General features: G+C 43.4%; 1 protein-coding gene across 37 annotated transcripts in view; it reads left to right on the top strand.

Annotated features, from left to right (window-relative positions):
- Positions 1-26,316, top strand: part of LOC101283030 (low affinity immunoglobulin gamma Fc region receptor II) — a 214,320-nt gene that overhangs the window by 90,956 nt on the left and 97,048 nt on the right. For 3 of the 37 annotated variants that reach the window (XM_049707962.1, XM_049707959.1, XM_049707942.1), the window contains exon 1: positions 18,052-18,226. The exons of 14 other annotated variants lie outside the window; for them this stretch is intronic. In XM_049707962.1, the coding sequence (XP_049563919.1) occupies positions 18,115-18,226 (112 nt within the window). In that variant the 5' untranslated portion in view covers positions 18,052-18,114. 20 more of the 37 variants (XM_049707946.1, XM_049707912.1, XM_049707934.1 and 17 more) reach the window with 15 other exon arrangements.

Here is a 26,316-nt window from a genome sequence, read left to right as displayed (position 1 = left end):
TTTTTTTTTTTTTAACTGACTATATGGCCCACACTGTACCTTTCATATCCATGACTCATTTATTTTGCAAGTGAAATTTGTACCTCTTAGTCTCCCTCATCTATTTCTCTCTTTGGCACCCCCACTCCCCTCTGGCAATCACTTGTCTGTTCTCTGTGTCTCTGACTCTATTAAGTTTGTTCTTTTGTCCTGCTTTGTAGATTCCACATATAAGTGAAGTTATATAGTATTTGTCTTCCTCTGACTAATTTCACTCAGAATAATACTCTCTAGGTCCATCCATGGTGTCACAAATGTAAGGTTTCTTTTTCTTTTAATGACTGAGTAATCGTCTATTGTGTATATACATCATACCTTCTTTAATCCATTCATTTATAGATGGACACTAATGTTGCTTCCATATCTTGGCTTTGTAAATAATGCTGCAATGAATGTAGGGGTGCATATAACTTTTCAATTAGTGTTTTCATTTTCTTCAAATACCCAGGAGTGGAATTGCTGGATCATATGGTAGTTCTGTTTTTAATTTTTTGAAGAATCTCCTCAAATACTGTTTTCCATAGTGGCTGCACAATTTGCATTACCACCAACAGTGCATGAGGGTTTTCTTTTCTCCACATCCTTAGCAACACTTGTTATTTGTTGTCTTTTGATAGTAGTCATTCTGATAGGTGTGTGGTGATATTTCATTGTGGTTTTGATTTGCATTTCCCTGATGATCAGTGATGTTGAGCATCTTTTTATGTGCCTGTTGGCCATCTGTAAGTCTTCTTGGGAAAAATGTCTATTCAAGTCCTCTGCTGTTTTAAATTTTTATTTATTTATTTATTTAGTTATTTTTATTTGGTTGTACTGGCTCCTTAGTTGTGGCATGTGAACTCTTAGTTGCAGCATGCATGTGGGATCCAGTTCCCTGACCAGTGATCAAACCTGGGCCCCCTGCATTGAGAGTGCAGAGTCTTAACCACTGCAGCACCAGAGAAGTCCCATCTCTGCCATTTTTTAATTGGTTTGTTTTTTTTGTTTTTGTTGTGTGGTTGTATGAGTTATTTGTATACTTTGGATGTTAACCCTTGTCAGATACATTGTTTGCAAATATCTTCTCCTATTTGGTAGGTAGCCTCTTCATTTTGGTGATAGTTTCCTTTGCTGTGCAAAAGATTTTAGTTTGATGTAGTCCCATTTGTTAATTTTTGCTTTGTTTTCCTTGCATGAGGAGACATATCAAAAAAGATATTGCTAAGACCGATGTCAAAGAGTGTACCACCTATGTTTTATTCTAGAATTTTTATGGTTTGTGTCTTACAGTTAATTCTTTAACCCATCTTGTATTTTTTTTTATATATGGTGTGAAAAAGTCCAGTTTGATTATTTTGCATATAGATATCCAGTTTTCCCAACACTATTTACTGAAGAGGCTGTCTTTTCCCTATAGTATATTCTTGCCTCCTGTGTCATAGATTAATTGACCATGTAAGTATAGGTTCATTTCTGGGCTCTCTATTCTGTTTCAATGATTTATATGTTTGTTTTTGTGCCAGTACCATATTGTTTTGATGACTATAGCTTTGTAGTATAGTTTGAAATCAGAGTGTGTGATGTTTCCTGCTTTGTTCTTCTTTCTTAAGATTGTTTTGGCTGTGCAGGGTCTTTTGTGTTTCCATTCAAATTTTAGAATTATTTGCTCTAGTTCTGTGAAAAATGCCATTGATATATTAGTAGGGATTGCATTGAATCCATAGATTGCCTTGGGTAGTATGAGCTATTTAACAATATTGATTATTCCAATCCCTGAGCATGGTATATCTTTCCATTGGTCTGTGTCATCTGCAATTTCTTTCATCATCTCCTAGTCTTTTAACAGTAATGATAAAGACTAAATTTGTTTGCCAGATTCTGTATGAAACATTGTTAAAAACAACGGGCCCAAAATGGAATCACTTATGCTAAATACCACATCATGAAACTGAGACTTACTGCAGTTTTGGCTCTCCCAGAAATGGAATCTTAAACCCGTCAATCAGGAATTGCCTAATAAGCGCACCAGTTAGGTAATCTGCCTGATAGACCCTTGCCATCCCTTAAAGGAAAGTAACCCTGCCATAACCAATCTGTTTTTTTTAGCCTAGTACAACTTCCTTGTTCCTGCTCCTATCTGCCTATAAAAGTCTTTCATTTTGTACAGCTCCTCAGAACTCCTTTCTATCTGCTAGATTGCAAGCTGCCTGATTCATGAATTATTGAATAAAGCCAATAAGATATTTAAAATTTACTGTGTTGAATTTTATTTATTAACAGCACAATTTATGGATTTTCTCATTTAATCTTCACAGCATTATATGGTAAGTAGTAATCTCCATTTTACAGATGAGGCAATGGAGCTTAGAAGGGAAGATTAATATGCCTAAGATTACACAGCTGGTAAAGAATGAGGCTTTTGATCTGTGTCTGCCTGTCTACAAAATCCATACTCTTAATCACTGGACTTTTCTGACTTTTGAGTTAGTCATACATTTCCTATCTCCAGACATATACATTTTATTTTATTTTATTTTTGGGGGATGAAAGTGTTTCTATTTTTCTTTCACTTTTTAAGGATATTTTCACTGGATACAGAATTTCTAGGTTGACATTTTTGTTTTCTTTCAACACTGAAAAAATATCATTATATTGTCTTTCGACTTCCATACTGCCTGTTGAGAAGTCTGGGGTAAATCTTGTTGCTTCTTTGAAGGAATGTGTTTTCTCCTCTGGCTGCTTTACAATTTTTCTGTTTGTATTTGAGTTTAAAGCAGTTTTTTATTTTTTATTTTGTGCCTAGATAGGCTTTTACTTCAGACGTACACATTTTATTTTATTATTTTTTTACATCTTTATTGGAGTATAATTGCTTTACAATGGTGTGTTAGTTTCTGCTTTATAACAAAGTTAATCAGTTATACATATACACACAGACATTTACTTTGTGTGTGTGTGTGTGTGTGTGTGGTACACGGGCCTCTCACTGCTGTGGCCTCTCGCATCATGGAGCACAGGCTCCGGACGCGCAGGCCCAGCGGCCACGGCCCATGGGCCCAGCTGCCCCGCGGCACATGGGACCCCCCTGGACCGGGGCACGAACCGGTGTCCCCTGCACCGGCAGGCGGACTCCCAACCACTGCGCCACCAGGGAAGCCCCAGACATATACATTTTAAATCAAGCTGTTTCTTTTAAAGAATTCTCCTTTCTCATTGGCATATTTCAGTTTTGAATAAATAGTGTGCCCCTATATTTATAATCACTTTCTTTTAGAAACATCTTGTACTTTGTTCTTTCTTTAGTTTTGTTGTTGTTTGTTTGTTTGCTTTTTCCCCCAGCTCTGATGGGAAAGAAAGACTCCTCTTTCTGTTTTGGTTCTGCCAGGGAGGAAAATTAGTTTTCCCTCTACCCTTCTAAGGTCTTAGCTGAGACCTCCCCCCACCCTAATAAAAAAAAAAATAGATTAACAGGGGAAAAACAGACAGAATTTTAATAATAGGCATAACTCCTGTATACATGGGAGATACCCAGGAAAACTGAGTGACTACCTGAAATGGCCAACGCCATCACCTTAAATACCATCTTCTGCTAAAGGCAAAAGAAAGATTTTGGAGTTGGGGGAGCCAGTTTGGGGAGAAAAGCGCAGTAAAGAATAAGGTTGTTATGCAGATTTAAGTCTGTGACTTCTCCACTAATAAGAGTTTCTTGTGATTTAGAGTCATCCTTCTCTTCCTGGTGTATATAGACACCCTTATAGTGGAGATTTCCCTTATAAATGTAAATTTTCCTTACAACAGGTAACTTCTCAGTTTTCAGAACTTTTCCAGTGTCTGCTATTTCTTAAAAATAACCAGATCAAGATAATTCTTATGCCAAAGAAGCATATTTTGGAGTGGCATATTCTGCTCCCCTTCACAATGAATTACAAACAGCCAACTACTCTTTTCCAGATAATGTAAATGCTTAAGCTATAGCTAATCAAATAATTTCCTTGCGTTGCTGTCACCTTTTCTCTAAAAAGTCTTTCTCCAAGTTCCTATTTGTGGAGCACTCCTAACCACTTTCAGTTCATCACTGCCCAACTGGAACTGATTTTTGCTCAAATAAACTCTTAAAAAAGTTTTAATACGCATCAGTTTGTCTCTCAATAGTTTGTGTGCAAATGAGGATGATGTAATTTACCTTCCAAAATTGTAAGTATTAGAGGTAATATATGTAAAGTGCCTCCTCCATAGGAAGCATTCATATGCTTACATACTATTAATTTTGGTCTCTTAGTGTGTAAACTATATATTGCTCTTTGCTTTTGTCTTTCAAATGACAAAACTAAAACAATTAAAGAACAAGTTTGATGATTTTTATTCAAGGAAAAGCAGTCTTTGGATTGGGGGTGTATAGTGCCTCACAAGAAGTGGAGCACATTTCCTGAGGGATTTTGGACAAGAGTGAGTTGTTTTCTGTTTTAATAAATTTATTATTTATTTATTTATTTTGGCTGCGTTAGCTTTCGTTGCTGCGTGTGGTCTTTCTCTAGCTGCGGTGAGCGGGGGCTACTCTTTGTTGTGGTGCGCGGGTTTCTCATTGCAGTGTCTTCTCTTGTTGAGGAGCACAGTGCCTAGGCTCACGGGCTTCAGTAGTTGTGGCACGTGGGCTCAGTAGTTGTGGCTCACAGGCTCTAAAGCACAGGCTCAGTAGTTGTGGTGCATGGGCTTAGTTGCTCTGTGGCATGTGGGATCTTCGCGGACCAGGGCTCGAACCTGTGTCCCCTGCACTGGCAGGTGGATTCTTAATGACTGTGCCACCAGGGCAGCCCCCAAGAGTGAGTTTTATAGGGAATTATAAGAGGCAATGTGAAAACAAGGCATGATTGGCTAGGAGGGCAGGTATTTTCCTGTAAGGCTGAAAAGTCCTATTTTCTAGGATAAGGTAAGCTAGTTAGATTTGAGTTTGAAAATTCTAGTTGATGTATTTTAGTTTTCCTTGATAGGTGTTTTCTGTAAGTGCAGGCTAACTTAGGTTTAAATCTGTGATGTGGCAGGCCACTGGGGCAGCTGACATTTTTGTGGATCCCAGTATACTAATTAACTGTATCAATTCCCCCCATTTTGATCAAACTTTCAGTTGCGCTGAGAGTATTGATCAAAATGTAAGGTATTAGCCCCACTCTGAGCTATCACTTCTTGTCGATGTTGGAGTCAGGTTGACTCTCTCCATAGGTTTAGTATATGGAGGTCTCAGTCCCTTAGTTGGCTGTTTTCTTCATCTCATATTTGACATTCTAGGCAAAGGGAGATCATTTGTCTCATTGCCAGTGGCTACATATTTGCACTTAAAGCTTTTGAGACAACACAGCACACCAGGGAGACTATTAAAATGACTATAAGCAGAATAATTCCCACTCCAAAGCCACAGTCCCCATGGCCCAAAACAACTTAGATCAAATAGATCAAAGAAAGACTGCATTGAAGAAGACAATTTTTAAAAAAATTTTTATTGGAGTATAGTTGATTTACAATGTTGTGTTAGTTTCTGCTCTACAGCAAAGTGAATCAATTATACATATACATATATCTACGCTTTTTTAGCTTCTTTTCCCATATAGGTTATTACAGTATATCGAGAAGAGTTCCCTGTGCTGTACAGTAGGTCCTTATTAGTTATCTATTTTATATATAGTAGTGTGTAGATGTCAATCCCAATGTCCCAGTTTATCCCTCAGCACCCCCCACCACTTTCCCCCTGGTAACCATAAGTTTGTTTTCTACATCTGTGACTATATTTCTGTCTTGAAAATAAGTTCTTTTGTACCGTTTTTTTAGATTCCACATATAAGTGATATCATATATTTGTCTTTGTCTGCTTGACTTACTTCACGAAATATGACAATCTCTGGGTCCATCCATGTTGCTGCAAATGGCATTATTTTGTTCCTTTTTTATGGCTGAGTAATATTCCATTGTATATATGTACCACATTTTCTTTATCCATTCCTCTGTTGATGGACATTTAGGTTGCTTCCATGTCCTGGCTATTGTGAATAGTGCTGCAATGAATATTTGGGGGTGCACGTATCATTTCAAATTATGGTTTTCTCAGGATATATGCCCAGGAGTGGGATTGCGGAATATGGTAGCTGTATTTTTAATTTTCTAAGGAACCTTCATACCTTCGTACTCCACAATGGCTGTACCAATTTACATTCCCACCAACAGTGTAGGAGGGTTGCCCTTTCTCCACACTCTCTCCAGCACTTATTGTTTGTAGATTTTTGATCATGGCCATTCTGACTTGGGTGAGGTGATACCTCATTGTAGTTTTGATTTGCATTTCTCTAATAATTAGTGATGTTGGGCATCTTTTCATGTGCTTGTTGGCCATCTTTATGTCTTCTTTGGAGAAGTGTCTATTTAGATCTTCCATGCATTTTTTGATTGGGTTGTTTTTTTTTTGATATTGAAGAGCATGAGCTGTTTGTATATTTTGGAGATTAATCCCTTGTAGGTTGATTTGCTTGCAAATATTTTCTCCCATTCTGTGGGTTGTATTTTCATTTTGTTTATAGTTTCCTTTGCTGTGCAACAGGTTTTCAGTTTCATTAGGTCCCATTTGTTTACTTTTGTTTTTATTTTCATTACTATAGGAGGTGGATCAAAAAAGATCTGGCTGCGATGTATGTCAGAGAATGTTCTGCCTAGGTTTTCCTCTAAAGTTTTATAGTATCCAGCCTTACATTTAGGTCTTTAATCCATTTTGAGTTTATTTTTGTGTATGGTGTTAGGAAGTGTTCTAATTTCATTCTTTTACATGTAGCTGTCCAGTTTTCCCAGCATGTTTCATTGATCTATATTTCTGGTTTTGTGCCAGTACAATACTTTTTTTTTTTTTTTTTGCGGTACACGGACCTCTCACTGTTGTGGCCTCTCCCGTTGTGGAGCAACAGGCTCCGGACGCGCAGGCTCAGCGGCCATGGCTCACGGGCGCAGCCGCTCCGCGGTATGTGGGATCTTCCCGGACTGGGGCACGAACCCGTGTCCCCTGCATCGGCAGGCGGACTCTCAACCACTGCGCCACCAGGGAAGACCTACCATACTGTTTTGATGACTATAGCTTTGTAGTATAGTCCAAAGTCAGGGAACCTGATTCCTCCAGCTCCGGTTTTCTTTCTCAGGATTGCTTTGGCTATTCAGGGTCTTTTGTGTTTCCATACAAATTGTAAAATTGTTTGCTCTAATTCTGTGAAAAATGCCATTGGTAATTTGATAGGGATTGCATTGAATCTGTAGATTGCTTTGGGTAGTATAGTCATTTTGACAATATTGATTCTTCCAACCCAAGCACATGGCATATCTCTCTGTTTGTGTCATCTTTGATCTTTCATCAGTATCTTATAATTTTCTGAATACAGATATTTCGCCACCTTAGGTAAGTTTATTCCTAGGTATTTTATTCTTTTTGATATGATGGTAAGTGAGGTTGTTTACTTAGTTTCTCTTTCTGATCTTTCATTGTTAGTGTTTAGGAATGCAAGAGATTTCTGTGTATTAATTTTGTATCCTGCATCTTTACCAAATTAACTGATGAGCTCTAGTAGCTTTCTGGTAGCATCTTCAGGTATAGTATACTTCAGTATAGTATAGTATCATGTCATCTGCAAACAGTGACAGTTTTACTTCTTCTCTTCCAATTTTGATTCCTTTTATTTCTTTTCCTTCTCTGAAAAAGTCCTAGCTGCAGCTAGGATTTCCAAAACTATGTTGAATAAAAGTGGCAAGAGTGGACATCCTTGTCTTGTGATCTTACAGGAAATGCTTTCAGTTTTTCACCATTGAGAATGATATTTGCTGTGGGTTTGTCATATATGGCCTTTATTATGTTGAGGTAGTTTCCGTCTATGCCCACTTTCTGGCAAGTTTTTGTCGTAGGAGACACTTTCTTAAGCCAAGTGGCTTTTTCAGTAATCTTAGGTAGCTGAGTTTCAACTTCCCCAGAAGTGTGACTCCAAGTACAGCAAGTGGTGTTGGCTAGAGCACAGACACCTTCTTTCGGTCTAAAAGATAATCAAGGCCTATTCTATTACAAGAACAACTTTGGCCAGAGAGTCTACGGATTATTGTCAGGCAGCAATTGCTTTGCCAGTAGCTTCTGTGATAACTTTAAGAGTTAAGGAGAGGTTCCTGATCACAGCCTCATTTACACTTCCTGCTCATCAGGGAAGTAGGTATCTGCCACAGGAAGCAAATTTTGAAACAGGAATGCCTCCCGGTAATTCTCAATTGATCTGTAATTTTAGTTGAGAGGAGCAGCCCAACGTGAAGGCTTGGTTTGATTGTGGACAGTCAGAGACGTAAAGAGTTAGCTCAGACCATAGTGTCCCACCATTTCCCAATTACTTAAACATTGAGCTTCCCATGCATGAAGGGGCACTATAAACGTGGGAGGAGCACAGATGGCACTACCAAAAGAGGTATTCCATGGTGGAGAATATTGGAATAGGAGTGCAGAGCGATCAGCCAAGCCCTGGAGGTCAGATGATTTATTATTTAAGAGTTAAGGGTCTGTAGACTGCACGGAGAGTATTGTTCTGATTTCTCTTTCTGTTAGTTGTTCTGATTTCTCTTTGTATTAGTTGTTAACTGGATACAGAGAAATTGACTTACGGGGTCAAGGTTAGGAGTCTAACAGGATATAGAGGGTATTTCATTTGGTCCAGAGAAACTGAGGCATTGGAAATCAGGGAGACGTTTGTAACAGGCAGACTACAAAATCACCAGCATCATAGACCAACTGGGGTCTTTGGAGGCAAACCCAATAATCAAATAGGTCTTCCCCTTTGCAAAAGCCCCAGAAATACAGATGCTAGCATTATCTTTACAAGTGACAGAAAGAAAAAGAAGAGTGGTGAAGCAGGTACAAAGGGGAGAAGGTATTTCATGATGAGAGTTAAAGGACCAGGATTCTTGTTCCAAAGTCTCGGGTGGAAGCATTCTACTTCATGAAATCAGCAGCTTCTCATTCAAGTAAACTTGATTTTGAGCATTTGTACAGGACCACGTGTCAGGTGGAGCCTTTTTCAGTTGTGAAATGTGCATGCAAGATTAGATCCCTTGTAATTTGGTAGCAGTGTCAGTGGTCAAGGATTCTTGGTAGAGTCCATTCCATGAGTCTCACTTTTGCAAAAGCATTAGAGTAAAATAATAACTGTCTGTTAATGACAAAAGACTTAAAATGCCCATGGATAAAAATCTGATAATTCATTTGATAAGGAAATGTAGTTAATTCTGTGTTATACAATAAGTTAGGATGATAATTGGACACTGGGTGTATTGACACAATTCTAGAATCTTTAAACAATTTCTGGATTACCTGTATCAGTAACATATATCCATACACATATAACCTAAGAAGGTTTATCATCGCTTATTTGACAATGCTTCCCATGTAATTTAGCATACCAAATAAATCTAATTAGTTCAACATCTCTCCTTTACAAGCTGAGAGACAAATCCCTTGAGAATTCCAAGGGGGTCTCTGGGAAATCTCAGTGTTAACTCTGAGGTAAAAACTTCTGCATTTAGAATTTGATTTTGGGAACGTGTGAAAATGGCAAAAGGTTTGAACATTTGACTAAATAGGATCACAGATCATTATGAAATAATAATTAATTATCTATTTAACTAAAGTGACAATAAAAGATTTTAAAGGCAAATGCAGAAGGTTGCATAGTTATGAACAAAACTTAGCTCTTTTAATATTGAGAAGACTGTGTTTTCTTAAGTAGTCAATGACCTGATAAAGGCAACATGAAGCACAGGAAATTATTTTGGTAAGACGCAAAATATTTGCTTTCCAGGTAGATTATCAGAAAGATTTAAAAAAAATAATAATAAACTTTCACAGCCTTTTATATTAAGAGCAGACCAATAGTACAATAAAACTTTTTTTTTTTAACAGACAGAAGACCAAGTCTAATTTTGCCCCAGGATACTTTTTGATATTAAAATTCATTTAAAAAAAAGTTAAATAGATCCATTCCGATCTTAGCCACACCTTCCTGCTTGACTACACCCAAAATTTCTTTTCCAAGAATCCTTTTCCACAAATATTCTCCAACTTTTTATATACATTCTAGTTTTGTCCTGTTTTTTCTTTTCTTTTTTTTTCCTCTTTCTCATTCTGAAATAAACATTTTACTTTAGGACAAAATTACTCTTTTTTCCCTAACAAAAACACATCTCCATGTCTTGCATAGAAATGTTTCCCTTATTATTTCTAGTAGTTTTATATTAATTATAATTCTTATCCTTAAGAATCCCTTGATTCCTAGTGAAAACTAAAAAGTAAGCAATTGTGGACTGTCACTTGCCAATTCTGTGGATTGGCAAATTTGCAAACACATTTCCTAATTTTGAGAAACATATTCTTCCTCATAGTACATTTTTGCAATGTGACACAAACCATGTTTACTAAGAGATCAAAATATCTTTAGTTCCTCTGTAAAAGGAAGTCAAAAGTGGATAAACTTATGTTCAGTACTTAATGTTTCAGTATTTTATCTTACTTGGAAATGATCTAGATATTCAACAAATATTCATCATTTAAGTTACCTTAGTGTAACTTTAGGATTCAAATAACCAAAATAATTTTGGAAACTATTTTTAAGTAGATGTACCATAACACATAAAAATTGTTGAAAAGTTCACTTACAAACTTGTATCGTATTTACATATATTTAATTTACTTGTTCTGAACATTTATGTTTAGATTCCTCATGACAAATTAAGAGACATTCAACAGCTAACCATCATCATAAGTTAGCTTTCTTGCTGACAAATTCTCTAACAGAGATAAAGTGAGCTTATTTGACTTTTAGTAAACCTAGGTAAAATAAAAGTATTGTATTTAATGCTGATAACTGAAGACATGCCTGTCTGAATTAAACCAACAAATTTAAACTAGCTTTATTTTACAGAAGCTTATCTTACATCATGTTACCTTGGCAAATATTTGGGTTAATTTCTGTATTACTGAGCGTATAGTTGATTTATATAAATGCTTAAATTTCTTTAGGCCAATTAAGTAGAGCTCGTTACAAATTAATTTTGGCAGTACCACCTGAAGGTAGAAAAAAACGTACGTATGTATGTATTATAACATATATACATAGACATACATAAACATACAGACAGATGCAAACAGAAGTCTTACAACTTTCATTTTAAAATTTTAGCCATGAGACAGCTATGAAAATAAAAACTCAGTGGTTTATAAAAGAACAGTTGGGTCAAAATTGTGTTTCTGACAGGTGGAATAAGTTAAAACTACCTGCTCAGATGGCTTAAATTTTTTACTAATATTTGTGAAGACTGAAAATTTTTCATGTATGTAGTTTCCAAATAGCCTTTCCTTTTTTTTTTTTTTTCCTAGTAAGGATTACTTCTCTGAAGTTTGAATTTCAAAGAAATGGCACACGGAAAGAGTGCAAGTTCCTCCAAGAAGGACTTTTATTTTCTATATCTAGAATTTTATGATACCTACAAACTTTTTGAGATGAATGGGGAGGTTTGGGAATTGGTAAAAAGGATAGGTTGGCTTTACATTTTTTCTAGAGCTGCACTTCTGATCTTACAAGACAAGGACAGTTTTTTCCTAATTAATTAATTAATTAATTTTTGGCTGTGTTGTGTCTTCCTTGCTGTGCGCGGACTCTCTCTAGTTGCGGTGAGCGGGGTCTACTCTTTGTTGCGGTGCGCGGGCTTCTCATTGTGGTGGCTTTTCTTGTTGTGGAGCACGGGCTCTAGGCACGCAGGCTTCAGTAGTTGTGGCATGAGGGCTCAGTAGTGGTGGCTCATGGGCTTAGTTACTCTGCAGCATGTGGGAGCTTCCCAGACGAGGGCTTGAACTTGTGTCCCCTGCATTGGCAGGCAGATTCTTAACCACTGCACCGCCAGGGAAGTCCCAGGACAGTTGTTTTTATTTCCTCAAAGAATTGGGTTGCAGCCTGAATGATCTCAAAGCGTTGACCCACCCATCCAACTATACATTATCTTCGTTTTGCTTCTTTATATCAGGGAAATCTTTAACTAAGATACAAATCAAAAGAACTCTATGTTCTACGTTTGTAGATTTTTTTTTTTTTTGGAGTATTTTCTTTCATTCAGCTTAGGGGAGAAGGCCTTAAAAAAAAGGTCCTATCAGGCTCTGAATATCAGTTTCCAATTTGACCGACTTCTGACCATAGAGCTACTTTAAAAAAATCCTTTCAAATATCTTGTCAGGTTTCAGCTGGGAAAAATAGTAAATATTTCTGGCAGTATTGAACAACCCCATGAACCCAAGGGTGTCCTGAAAGACGGTACAAAAGATACGAACCCTCCCAAGGTCCAGAGTGACTCGCAGAGATAGCCACGAGAAAGAAGACTTAGACAATTCCCCTGAGAGCTGGCAAAAGTCAGCAGAACCCCAGAAGCCAATGGGGTGCAACCCTGTTTTGTGCTGATCTCAGCCTCTCAACAACCAGTGTTGTGGTTGGACCAGCTCTTGTGGTTCTTATAATGATTGCCAGATGCCCTTCAGCAATAACCATCGGGAAACTTTGAAAAAAGCAGAGGCTCATCACTTATAACACCTGGAAATTACACAGCACACCTGGGGCCACACAGCAAGGTCATGGGGAGACAGAGACTGCACGTGGGCCTGGGGTTCTGCTTTTATTGGGGCTGAGGGTGGGTCTTAGGGTTTTGGGGGCTCACTCTTTATTGGTGAATTTAAAACATAAGAGCAGGAATTTAAAGGACAGGATGGAAAAAAACAAAAACCATGTAGACCAATTGGTCAGTTAATTAAATCTACCAAAATCTCTAAAACAAAGGAGCCTCAGTGAGTGGAGGTGGCCTGGCTCTCTATCTACTTGTGTCGTTGGTACTGTGTTCAGCTGAGATAACCTTCTTTGAAAGGGCTGCCCCTTGAAATGGATGCCTTGGCAATCAAAGCTTAAGTCAGCCACGTGTATTGCAAAAAAGAAGAAAACTGTCAGGGCTTACACTACAAGCCCATGTTTCTGCCTGGCCATATTTTGGGGGCCCCAACCTGATGGTTGCCAAGTCAAGTTCTCAACACAAAATGAGACAAGCAGAAGAAAATAGCTGTCCCTGGGAGAGAAGAATTGACAACCAATAGGTACCCCACGGCTTCCCTGGTGGCGCAGTGGTTGAGAGTCCGCCTGCCGATGCAGGGGACACGGGTTCGTGCCCCGGTCTGGGAGGATCCCACGTGCCGCGAAGCGGCTGGGCCCGTGAGCCATGGCCGCTGAGCCTGTGCATCCGGAGCCTGTGCTCCGCAACGGGAGAGGCCACAACAGTGAGTAGGCCTGCGTACCGAAAAAAAAAAAAAAAAATAGGTACCCCAAAACCAAAATCAAAAAAGCCTGAATTTGGAAAAGAAAGGACAACGTGAAATTTTATTTTCCTCTCTTGACCAGGCACTACAGAGATCTGGGAGACCTGACTGTGGTAAGAATTCTCATCCTTCACAGCTTCTGCCAGTTTTTCCAGGATCCCTTCTGGAGGCTCTGGAGCATGAGGTATTTAGAGTGTAGCTCTGGTATCTATCAGAATTTAACAAGGGTTTCCATTAATATTAGTTTTAGTGTCCCCTTGGCTGCTTAAGGGAATAATTGGTAGCAGTTTACCAGAGACTCCCTCAGAGTCTCACCAACCCTGAGAGAGGCCATTTGGTGACCCTCCTTTGAGGGTAGATACAGGGTATATGTGAGGCCACTAAGTTGGCAGACTTTTGTTTACAGTTCTATAGTCTCTTCAGAGTGGAAAGGCAATTCAGACAGAGGATTAGCAGAATGTGGGTGATCAGGTAAAGGAGGACAGAGGGAAATAGTAGGGGTCACATCAGTCTTGTAGTCTTTTGTTTTAGGTACCTCTCGTGTCTTTACTTTCTCATTACCCTTTTGCGATGAATCTTTCAATGAAGCTCTCTGGGACTCTTGAAGCCTTTTGGAGGCATACCAATTAAAATAAGTATCCCATTCTGTTTGTTTGATTTGAGGACTCTTACTTTCAAGTGTACTGTTAAATGAGCCATCTTGTCTAACTGGAAGATTCCCTATAATGGCCGTTGTCATTCTAGGTTGTCTTAGTAAGATGTTGCCATTTTTGTAGATATCTATAGCTTCTTGGACCGCATTTATCAGACATAAAATAGGCAGGTGTGCCAGAAGGTGGCAAGCTTAATTCTTTGATATTTGAGGGTCCCACTTCTGTAGCTAAGCCTTGGATCTCTTAGAGCCAAATTAATGCTTAATAGGGATGTGCCACCAGGTTGGGGATTATGTGGTGTTTTCTTTTGGGTTTTTTTTGTTTATTTTTTTGGCTGTGTTGGGTCTTCGTTGCTGCACGAGGGCTTTCTCTAGATGCAGCGAGCGGGGGCTGCTCTTTGTTGTGGTGCATGGGCTTCTCATTGTGGTGGCTTCTCTTGTTGCAGAGCACAGGCTCTAGGCGCATGGCCTTTAGTAGTTGTGGCTTGAGGGCTTAGTTGCTCCACAGCATGTGGGATCTTTCCCGACCAGGGCTTGAACCCGTGTCCCCTGCATTGGCAGGCAGATTCTTAACCACTGCACCACCAGGGAAGTCCTGGGGAATGTGGTGTTTAACAGTGTACCTTGGGGACTTTCCTGTTGGTCCAGTGATTAAGAATCCGCCTTCCAATGCCGGGGACTTGGGTTCGATCCCTGGTCGGGGAACTAAGATCCCACGTGCCCTGGGGCAACTAAGCCCACGTGCTCCAACTACTGAGCCCCTGCACTCACCATAGCTACAAAGAAGTATGCACGCCGCAGTGAAGAGCCCGGTCACTGCAACAAAAGATCCTGTGGGTCACAACTAAGACACGACGCAGCCAACAAATTAATTAATTAATTAATTAAAAACAAAAAGTGTACCTTGTTACATGGAAATTTTCATGAGGTTGGCATGTAACCTACTGTTGATCTAAACCATTCCTTGACCAACTTATCCTAGCCCAGCAGACTGAGAGTGAGGTGGTGAGCGCTCTGACAGCATTTAAGTGTTTGATCTGTGGCTACCAGTTTTGCTGCTTTGGTTTTCAAGATTCCCATAGTAGTAGATCTTTATTCCTTTAACGAGAATATCTGTTTATAGTAGCAGATGCTGTAATGTCTTCCAACAGTTTGACTTGCCTACTTAGATTTTGATGTGCTTTTGGTCAAAATAGTCCAAATGTATTGTCTTAATTTAATTCCCCAAGTCCCTCAGCAGTTCATGCTGTGGACTTACCTCAAGCTTTGTGAGTTTCCTAATGGCTGCCATCATGCTTTCTTTTGCTTCAAGGGCTCCTATTTTCCCTCATTTAAATAATTCTCCCTGGTTCAACCAGACTTACTGTTTCTGACTGCTTGAGCACTGTTCCTGAGATCTGTCAGTACCTCCTGAAGGTGCTTACACTGTAGCTGAGATTGGGCATAAACTCAAATGTTGTGGCCTACTAGGTCTCACCATGAAATATCTGAAGTCTCTCACACCCCAAATTTGCACCTAAAAGGATTAGAACAAACAAACTTGAGCTCCAAATGGGAACTAGGTGGAGCTCGATCCAAGAGAAATTACCAGAGATACTGGAGAGCAGCTGGAGAGGTAGCAAACTAAAGTGGCTCTGTAGGAACCTTCACCTTCATCCAGGAGCCAACCCGGGAACCTTCAGTGGCTGTTTTCACATCACACCTCATTGACCATACAGGCTATATACCTTGCAAAGATTGCGGGTTCGCTTCCAGACCACAGTAATAAAGCCAATATTGCAATAAAATGAGACACACAAATGTTTTGGTTTCCCAGCACATATGAAAAGCTATGTTTACACGATACCATAGTCTATGAAGTGTACAACAGCATCATGTCTATAAAACAATATACACACCTTAATTTACGATGACCTTATTGCTGAAAATACCAAAACAATTTCAATAGTAACATCAAAGATCACTGATCACAGATCACCATAACAGATGAAAAAGTTCAAAATATTATGAGAATTACCAATGTGTCACTTTGTGACACAGAGACACAAGATGAGCCAAATGCAGTTGGGAAAAATGGCACTGATAGACTTACTCAACGAGGGTTGCCACAAACCTTCAATTTGTAAAAAATGCAATACCTGCAGAGCGCAGTTAAGTTAGCACAATAAAATGAGATATGCCTGACCTGTCCAATGACAAAACTAAAGCAGTTTAGTTACAAGATTATTCAAGGGAAAACATGCCATGGATTGAGGTAGTACAGTTCCTCATCAGCAGTGGAGAACTCTTCCCAAGGGATTTGGGCAAGACCAGGTTTTATAGAGCTTTAGAAGAGGCAACGTGGAGACAGGGCATGACTGGCTAGGAGGTTGGGAATTTCCTTATAAGGCTAACAGGTCCTGATGTCTACAGTAAGGTAAGCTGAGTTGGAGGATTGTGATTGGTGTATGTTACGTCCCTGGACAGGTTTTTCCTGTTAAGTGCAGGCTGACTTAGGTTTAGATTTATGATGTGGTCTGGTCCACTGGGGTGGCTCCAATGTGTGGGTCCCATTATATAAATTAACCTTTAAAGTGTTATGTCAGCTAACTGGAGTCTTTTCAGTGGTTAAAGAAATTTTTTCACCTAAAAATCAGATAAGGGCTGGAGGTAGATTGGGGGTGGGAGGTGGGGTAGAACGGGGCCAGTAGAAAAGCCTTGGCCAGAGGAGTGGGGCTGTTGCGGTTTCTGAAGACCACAGAGTGTAAGAACAGGTTCCACAATGTCATTTCCTTGAATATTACAGCTTGCTTCCTCAGAGAGCTTTTGGGAGAGAGGCCCCAGCAAAGGGCCCCAAGAGAGATCCCAGAGCAACTCATGTTCTGGGGATGTTGAGGGTGAACAAATGTCGATGAGGATGACAACATAAGCAAAAAAGGGAAACTAGCATTGACTTGATACCCACCATGCACTAGGGACTTCGCTAGCACGCACATTCTCTTTTAATTTTCAAAAACCTTGAGTGCAGTGTTTCTCAACCGGGGGCAATGTTGACCCCAAGAGAACATTTGCCAATGTCTAGAGACATTTTTATTTTCACAACTAGGGGGTGCCCCTGGCATCTAGTGGGTAGAGGTCAGGGATGCTTCTAAACATCCTACAGTGTATAGGACAGGTCCTCACAATGGGAATTATTTGGCCCCAAATGTCAATAGTACTGAGGCTGAGAAACCCTACTTGAAGGACAGGCATGCTAATCTTCATTTATACAGATGAGGAATCTGTAGTTCTGAGAAGCTACCTGTCATTCAAAATGAGATTTACACAGCTCTAAAGCCCTGCTCTTTGACCATGCCATAGTGATAGGAACAGTGATGGGTAAGAAAGATAAAGAACCAGGGCACTAATTGCTGCTCAAAGATATTTGTTGGAGGAATGAGTACAAGAGTGAACGACAACGGGGATAAGAGGATGGGTGTGATCATCCTATTGCCACTCTGACACACTTCTTTGTCCTTGTTCCACAATCCAAAACAGAGTCAGGGTTACGATAATAAAGAAAATCAAATGGTGGGGGCTGGCCTCAAGTCGCTATGCTCGATCTCAGGAGGAGTCTGATGCCAGTGTCTGCGCCTCTAAATAGATGTAGAAGTACGGGGAGTCTGCTGACACACTCTCCTCCATCACCTTTTCTAAGCAGAGAGACAGACAGGAGGTTCTGAGCTGAGTTTGGGTGACCATTTATTCCCCTCTTCCTCCCAGAGGCTGAGCCCAGCTGTGGCCCCAGAGGAAGAGGAGAATCTGTTTACCAGTTTCCACATTTTCTCTGAATTTGGAGTGGGACTGAGCCAGATTGATTCTGGGAAACCCTGAAACTTCTGGGATGGAAAAGTTGAGACGAAAGAGGGTGGAAGGGGAGGCGCCAATGACAAAAACAACACTTCTTTTCACTTCCTCTTTTGGACTCCAGAATTTGTCTGTTCTGTGGGGTGGAATCTGTCAAGCCTCCAGAGAAGTCTGTGCCTGCTGTGCTAGGCTGTCAGAGGCAACCTCCTCGCTTCAGGAGGTGATGGGGACCCCCACGTTCCTAGCCCTCCCTGCTGCCAGGAGTGACCGAGCTGCCTGCACATCCTGCCATCCTTTGGGCCACATGCTACTGTGGACGGCTCTGCTATTCCTTGGTGAGGCAGGGTCCCCAGGAGGGGCAGTGGAGCAGGGACAGAGGCAGGCATGCTTTTCTAACTCAGCTGCTGTCACCTCGGTTGGGGCTGAGCTTGGGCAAGGATGAGGGCTGGTGTGGGAAGCACGTCAGGAAAATCAGGAGGGTGAAGGCAGGCTGATGAAAATCAGATTCTGACAACCTTGCTGGCCTTGGCAAATTATGAAATTGGCAGAGTTCTTTTTAAAAAAATTTTATTTATTTATTTTTGGCTGAGTTGGATCTTTCTTGCTGCACACGGGCTTTCTCTAGTTGTGGAGAGCAGGGGCTACTCTTTGTTGTGGTGCGCGGGCTTCTCACTGCGGTAGCTTCTCTTATTGCAGAGCGTGGGCTCTAGGCATGCGGGCTCAGTAGCTGTGGCGCACGGTCTTAGTTGTTCCGCGGCATGTGGGATCTTCCCGGATCAGGGCTCGAACCCGTGTCCCCTGCATTGGCAGGTGGATCCTTAACCACTGCACCACCAGGGAAGCCCAGCAGAGTTCATTTTTTTTTAAGTCTTTTGCCCAATTTCACTGTGCACCGAGGTCCCTGGTGCTCTGCCACCCGCCAGAACAGAGCCAGCTGCGAGCAAAGTCTAGTGACCTAGACTTGAAGGACTAATGAGTGGCCAAGGTGTTTACCTTCCTTAGAAATTGTGTTTCACTGGGACCATATCGTAGGTGGGAGGGCTAATGCTGTCTTAGGCCAATAGGAGGTGGGGGGAAGCAATAAAACACATGGTTGGGGGCAGTGGCTGTTCTCTTTGTCCCTGAAACCACTTCAGGCAGCAGAAGCCTATTCTCTTTATGTGAAAGGAGATTCCCCTGGGCAAAAGCACAGGAGGGTGTGGGTTATCCAGGGGATGGGGATCAGAGAATACATAAGCCAGGCAATTCTAGAATCAGTTGTGGGACCAGAGGAATCGTGCATCCTCCTTGCACTGCAGACAGAAGTGAAGAAAAGACCAAGCGCAGCAGAGCAAATTTACTAAAGTGTCACAATGGCAATTTAGTCTTTCTGAATATGGAGACAGTAGATTTATAGAGATACCAATCTGGCCCCTGTGTGGTAATTCCATTAACGCACAGCTGAACAAGGAACCCAGGTGAACGTAATGCAGACAGAGACCATCAAGAGAGTTAAGGGGATTTGCAAGGAGGTGATTATTTATAATGATGAATCATCATATCTAAACACCAGGCTGATCTTTGCTTTCTCTTTTACAGCTCCTGTTGTTGGAAAACCTGGTAACTGCTCACCACATCCTCTCCCTCCCCCAGCTACCCTCTCTCTCTGCTCCCTGCACCCTGTCTGTCCTGTAATCCAGGACCGAGGTAGAGCCAGGAAAGAGTAATTGCTCCCACTAGATGCCCTGCCCCACCCCCTGCTATGTCCTCCCCTTTCCTTCCTCCCAGGGAAGCCGGGGATGCACAGCCATGGGGCACAGGTGCCTCAGCCCTTATGCTTCTGTTACGGTGAGACCTCACAGATTCTGTCACAGAATATAACTGTCCTCTGTCTCAGTCACCTTCCTCTTTCCAAACTAAATCACAAGCCCAGGCTATTTTAGTTTCAGTTGCGTACAAAATCACATGATCTGCTTATGTTATCCCCATAACATATCTGACACGTTAGTTCATTTGCTCTGCTGCTGTTGTATTTTCCTCACTTTATGTCTGCATTGGTAAATCTTTTACTCTTCATGTATCTGTAGGCTTCAGGGCCTGTTCCCCTGGACACAAATAGGAGATACCGCCAGTTCTGGTGGGATGAACACGGCTGGGCACTGCTTTCCCTGCACCACTAACCTCTCCACCTCCCAGGACTGGTAGTGGGATGGGGCTCTACATGGGCCACTGAACGCAGGGCTCCCTAGACTGGCCTGCCAGCCTTTCTCCTCTTTCTTATTCTTCTGAGGCCAGAGAGACTCCTCTGTGCTTGGGTGTCAGGACAGGTCTATTCTAAAGGAGAAAGAATGGGGACTTCCCTGGTGGTCCAGTGGGAAGGAATGTGCCTTACAATGCTGGGGACGCAGGTTCGATCCCTGGTCAGGGAACTAAGCCCATTCCTCAACTGGAGCCCCTGGGCCACAAACTACAGAGCCTGCGCGTCACAACTAGAGTAAGAGAAAACCCACACGCCATAACTAGAAAGAAGCCCGCGCACCATGAGGAAAGATCCCTCACCGCAACGAAGATCCCTCATGCCACAACTAAGACCCGACACAGCCAAAAATAAATAAATAAATACAGCTTTTGTGTTGTTGATCTGACTCCTTCCATTCTTTTTTTTTAATGTATTTATTTCTTTTTATTTAGAAATAAATACATCTTAAACAAAAAGAATGGAAGAAGTCAGAACAGAAACGTGGTGTCTGGCTCTCAGCCTGGAACCTCCACCAGATGTCCCCATTTGTCTTCTTCCAGCTGTGGAGAGAGTTTATCCATATCCACTAGTGTCCAAATGCCTCAGCTTACAGGGAAGGAAAGTGATTCCCCAAAGGATGTATGTGTAGTGTGTGTGTGTGTGTGTGTGTGTGTGCGCGCGTGTGTGCGTGCGTGTGTGTTTGCTTGCCCCCTCTCCCATTCCCCTACCTCTTGTCCTCTCCCCTGGGGAGGAGGCAAGCTCCCTGAGAGAATCTGGGTTCCTGGGGGCCCCAGTTTGGGCTGCACGAGTTGGAGGAACTGCCTTCGGTTGCACAAGAGTTCTGGGTTGGGTTCCTCTCTTGATGTCTCCAGCATGGCCACAGTTTTCCATCATCTGAGATTTGGGGTCTGCTTAGGCCCTTGGGGTCCCTTTCCTCATGCTGCCTTCTCTCTCTGCCCCTCAGCAGGTCTCCCAAAGGCTGTGGTGAACATTCAGCCTGCGTGGATCAATGTGCTCAAGGAGGATTACGTGACGCTGATGTGTCAGGGGACCAGCTTGTATGAAGGCAACCTCACCCTGTGGTTCCATAATGGGAGCTTCATCCAGAGCCAGAACCAGTCCAGCTACAGCTTTAAGGCCAGCAGCAACGACAGTGGAGACTACAGGTGTCAGAGAGAGCAGACCAGCCTCAGCGACCCTGTGCATCTGTACGTGACTTCCGGTCAGTGGAGGAAGGCCTGGGAGAGTCTGGGAGAACAAGGATAGAAGAAATCTGCTTACATGGCAGAGGTTTTTCGGAAAGGGGAATTGCCTGCTTACTGGGAAGCATGGCTGTGAGTTGTTTGAAGGGGTTTTTGTCCACTGATTTCCATTTTCACGCACCCCATTGCTTAGTATGTGTGGTGAGGTGGAAGTTCCTAAGAGATTTCTGAGAATATGTTGGGCTCTGTTGTCTCGGTGCTGACTGGGCAAGAAGGGGACAAGGCCACTGACAGGCAGCTGGGTATGAGAGAAGCAGAAGGAAATCCCTAGTTCATAGAAATCCTTCCATTTTTATGGCAGAGTCAGATGCACAGACAGACCACAACTGAATCCTAGCCCTGGAAATTATAGCCACGTAAACATGATGATTTCATTTACCTTTGAGCTTTGGTTTCCTTATCTGCTCAGTGGAGATACTCTGCCTCCCCCATCAGGTCCCGGTGAGAATCAGCATTTCCCTGCCCCCCTGCCCTCTGTGCAACCTGAGGTGAAAGTTGTGTCTTAACCACCTTTTATATCCAGCCCCAGGCACGGGACAGGGCTTAATAAATGTTTGCTGAGCAGATCAATGATCCTCCAAAGCTCCTGGCAAGAAATACGTTCTCCATAGAGGAAAGCTGCAGTGTGATTATGATGAATATTGTCAGTGCTATTCTTCACTTAGTCCCCTTCCCTCACCCAATTCTCAAATTCTCCTCAAAGGTATCTAGGCCCGGTGGGCCTGCAGCTTCAGGCCTGCAATCTCTACCCTCAGTGCTCAGCAGGAAAATACAGTCCTGGAGGGAAGTCCCAGAGGCCTGGCAGGGCCTCAACCTCAGTGCTCCTCCTCTCTAGGAGGGGGTGGCAAGTTCCCACCCAACCAGCAGGTGCGTTGACAAGGAACCCTGGCACATGAGGTGGACACCACCCTGAAGACCCAGGTGAAGAGCTAGAAGGCCTGGAGCCAGAGCACCAGCCATGGGGACCCTGAACCACTGTCATGGAGACTAGAGTCAATAGAATGCCGACTGCACCAGTGGGAGTCCCGACTCAGGTGGTAGCGCTCGTTCCCAGACAGCTCAGTGCCACGGTATGAACAGCAGGCAGAGCAGGCCCTGCAGGGGCAGCTCCGTGGGCCTCAGTATCTCCAGCAGTTCGTGTCCAGCAGCAGCTCAGCAGGCCCGGCTGCATAGCCTGGCTGCTATCTAGCGGCCACACGGCAGGCCAGCTCCCACAGACACCAGCGCAGCGAGGAGCTGAGCACCACCCAGGCCTCAGTCAATCTGGCCACAGCATCAGCCTCCCAACTCACCAGCCAATCCCGGAGTGAACTCTCCCAGTGTCACCACCGTGACCCAATCTGTGCTACTGGGGAACACCACCTCCTCCCCCTCAACCTCCTCCCCCAGGCCCAGATGTATCTAAGACCACAGCTGGGAAACCTATTCCAGGTAAACCAGACCTTGGCCCAGCATGTGCCTCTAGCTTCTCAACTCATCCTGATGCCTATTAGGGCAGTGGCAGTAGTCCAGCAGGAGGGGCTGTCTGCTCAGGCTGCTGGGGGCCATGTAGATGCAGTTTAGGTAGAGAACTTGGCACTGAGGAACAACAGGCTTAGCCCAAAGCTCCACCCAGAAAGCCATTCCCCTGTTTAGCCTCCCCCAGGCCTCTAGCCAGGCCCTGGCTGTGGCTCAGGCTCCCTGTAGGGCCTCAGGCCAGTTCTTTAGCCTTAGTCCAGCTGGTGGGGGCAGTGGGAAGAGCAGGCAGAAGTGGCCACCCACCTGGGCCTTTGGGTCAGTGGCCCTCCTCAGGAATAGGTGGTGCTTGGAGCCATCCCAGGAGAGGCACAGGAGTGGTGGAGCCCTTGCCTGCATCCCAAACATGGACCCTGCTGCAGCTCCTCTGCCATCACCCATGCTAAGATCCAGGACAAGTGCCACAGGGGTCAAGAGGACTCTAGCTGGGGTTCAGAGAATTCCAGTCACGGTAAAGAACTCTCTCCAATGTCCCTGGGCCCTTATCGGTGAGAGCTGGACATGGGGAATGTGACCCAGGAACCTCCATCCAGCTGTGCCTACACCAGCACTCATGGCATCAACCCTGTGTTCCTGTCCAGTAATCTTAGCCACTGGAGTGCAGAGGAAGTGTATGAGTTTATTGCTTCTCTACAAGGCTTCCAGGAGATTGCAGAGGAGTTTTGTTCCCAGGAGATGGATGGAAAGGCCCTTTTTTGACTTAAAGAACACCTCGTGAGTGCCGTGAACATGAAGCTGGGCCCTGCCCTCAAGATCTGCACCAAGAAATTGTCCTCGAGGAGACCTAAGGTGGCCCTCGTGCACAAACCAGCCTAAGGCTGACACTTCCACTGTCCAGGTTACAACCTGGTACCAGTAGAGACTTTGCTGAGAAGAAAGTGCTGTTCCAATGATGTGCACCTTCAGTAGAGGGGATTACCCAGACAGGGAGGAGAACTGCAAGAATTGGTTGCTGGTGCTATATGGAAGCAGCTTTGACATTTTCTCCGGGTTCTACTTCATTAAAAAAAATCTTCACGTGCTTCCCTGGTGGCGCAGCGGTTGAGGGTCCGCCTGCCGATGCAGGGGACACAGGTTCGTGCCCCGGTCCGGGAGGATCCCACATGCTGCAGAGTGGCTGGGCCCATGAGCCATGGCCGCTGAGCCTGCGCGTCCGGAGCCTGTGCTCCACAACGGGAGAGGCCACAACAGTGAGAGGCCCGCGTACCGCAAAAAAATATATATATATCTTCACAATTCTCAGCATTCCCACCTACCCCAATCCAACCTTTATAAAAGAGGCAGCCTAGGGAACCAGGACTGCTCACCTAATCCTGGAGTGGAATGTCTAGCCAGGGCCTGAGTTCCTCAAGAGGAGGGATACACAGGATGGTATGGGAGGAAATGGGTGGAACGCAGGGGTGCCTCCCCAGTGGGAGAGGTGGGGTTTTCCAGCTTGTGTGACCCAAGTAGCAAGATGTGGTGCTCCCCACCTTCCCTGTGGATTGTCCCACTGTAGCCGTGGCCCAGAGTTTTCTCTGTGTTGTCACTCCGACCCTCAGTATTGAGCATTTTCACCTGCATTTCCGGCAGGCTCAGCAGCCAGTGTAGAGACTGTTTTGGCATCATTCCGATCTGCTGAAGGGGCTGAGCGTGGTTGACTAGCACACGTATGGCTGTTGTCATTTCTTTCTCATGTCCCGACTCCCTTCCAACATTATCTATTGTTTTCTACCCTTTTTTTCCAATTCCAACTCTACTCTGTCCTATAGCTTTAGGAAAAAGGAGTGTGTGGGCTGAGGTCAGATTATAAGTACCCACCTTAGCCTCTATTCCCTATACGACAAAGAAAGTAAATATCTTTTTCCTCAGTAAAAGGATGAAAATCGGGGGAAAAAAGTACACAGCAGGCTAATGGCCCACCCATGTCACTGCTGCCAAAGTCCCTGCTGAAGTGAAATGCCATATTTACTAACATGCACCAAATAAGCTAACATTTGTTAGATGTCCGTGACTTTCCCCAAAGACACTTGACTCTGCTGTGTTCCCCCCACATGTTGTCTCCTATGTCAGACTGGGTCCTTCCCTCCCTCCCTCCCTCAGGGAAGGGACTGTACTCCTGGGTCTCCTGTATCCCTCCTGCAGAAAGAAGCCTGTTGGGCAGGACAGGAACAGGAAGACAAGCATATGCTGAACACCTACTGTGTGCCAGGAACTACTGTAGATAGCTAATGGTATTATTGTGACTCTTTTCACGTACAAGGAAACGGAGGCCCAGAAGAGTTAAACTATTTGCCCAAGATCACAGAGCTCATACATGATGGAGCTAGAATTACAGAGCAGGGGTGTCTGATTCCAAACTTAAGCTCTTCCCTCCACACACAGTGGCCCACCAGTAAGGATGGTCTGGATCTCGGATTTGAGTGAAGACCTCCTGGGTCCTGGGGTCCCTTTGTGTCTTTCAGACTGGCTGCTGCTCCAGACCCCTAGCCTCGTGTTCCAGGAAGGGGAGCCCATCGTGCTGAGGTGCCACAGCTGGAGAAACAGTTCTCTGAATAAGGTCATATTCTTCCAGAATGGAAAATCCAAGACGTTTTCCCATCTGCGTTCCAACTTCTGTATCCCACGAGCAAACCTCAGTCACAGTGGCGAGTACCACTGCACGGGATTTATCGGGCAGACGGTGTACTCATCACAGCCTGTGACCATCACTGTCCAAGGTGGGAACCAATGCTGTTCAAGGAGCTTTACACCTCGGAAGGATAGGTAGTTAGAGGATTACTGATCTTTTTTGTACTTCAGAACCTTTGTTCTCACGAGCATGCCTGTTTGACATCAACAGGAAATTCTAGCTTGACCTAATTGCTGTGTGAATTTGCAGCTCTGTTCCAGCTCATTTCTCAGGGATTATAGAAATGGGTGTCCTTCATTTGGAGTTTTAACTCTTAGGGGACAGAAGCCACCTTTTCATCCTCCATATCCATCCACCAGACATTGCCGCTCTCCCTCTTTTCCACCTTATTCAAACCACTTTATCATATGTCCCTGTAGGTGTCTTATGCTTGCTTGTGTCTCCCTACTGAACCTCTCAGCCTAGGCTCAAATCTTAGCTCAGAGTGGCCACGTTGGCATGAGAATCTCTCTCTACATACAAAGAAAGAGGCTTCTGCCTGTTCTTGAGAAATTGTACATTGTGGGACCCATATCATACCCTTTCAGACAGCATCACAAGCTATTTATGCCAGACTAATGGTGGTTAGTGAATACCCAGTCCTGGGCTCGGAGGAGGTGGTGAGTGAAGATGTGCTGATGTGGTCTGTGGATTCCTTAGTTCAATGTTTCCCAAAGGCTGTTCCCCAATCACATAACTCCTTGAGAGGGCTTTCAGAATGAAGGGTTCTGTGATCAAATTCATGCAGAACACACTACATACTCTGTTCCTCTCCTTTTA

This window comes from Orcinus orca, chromosome 1, assembly GCF_937001465.1.
Source record: "Orcinus orca chromosome 1, mOrcOrc1.1, whole genome shotgun sequence".
NCBI classification, from domain to species: Eukaryota; Metazoa; Chordata; class Mammalia; order Artiodactyla; family Delphinidae; genus Orcinus; species Orcinus orca.
The sequence above is the reverse complement of the archived record's forward strand: the minus strand, read 5'-3'. Positions and strand labels throughout refer to the sequence as shown.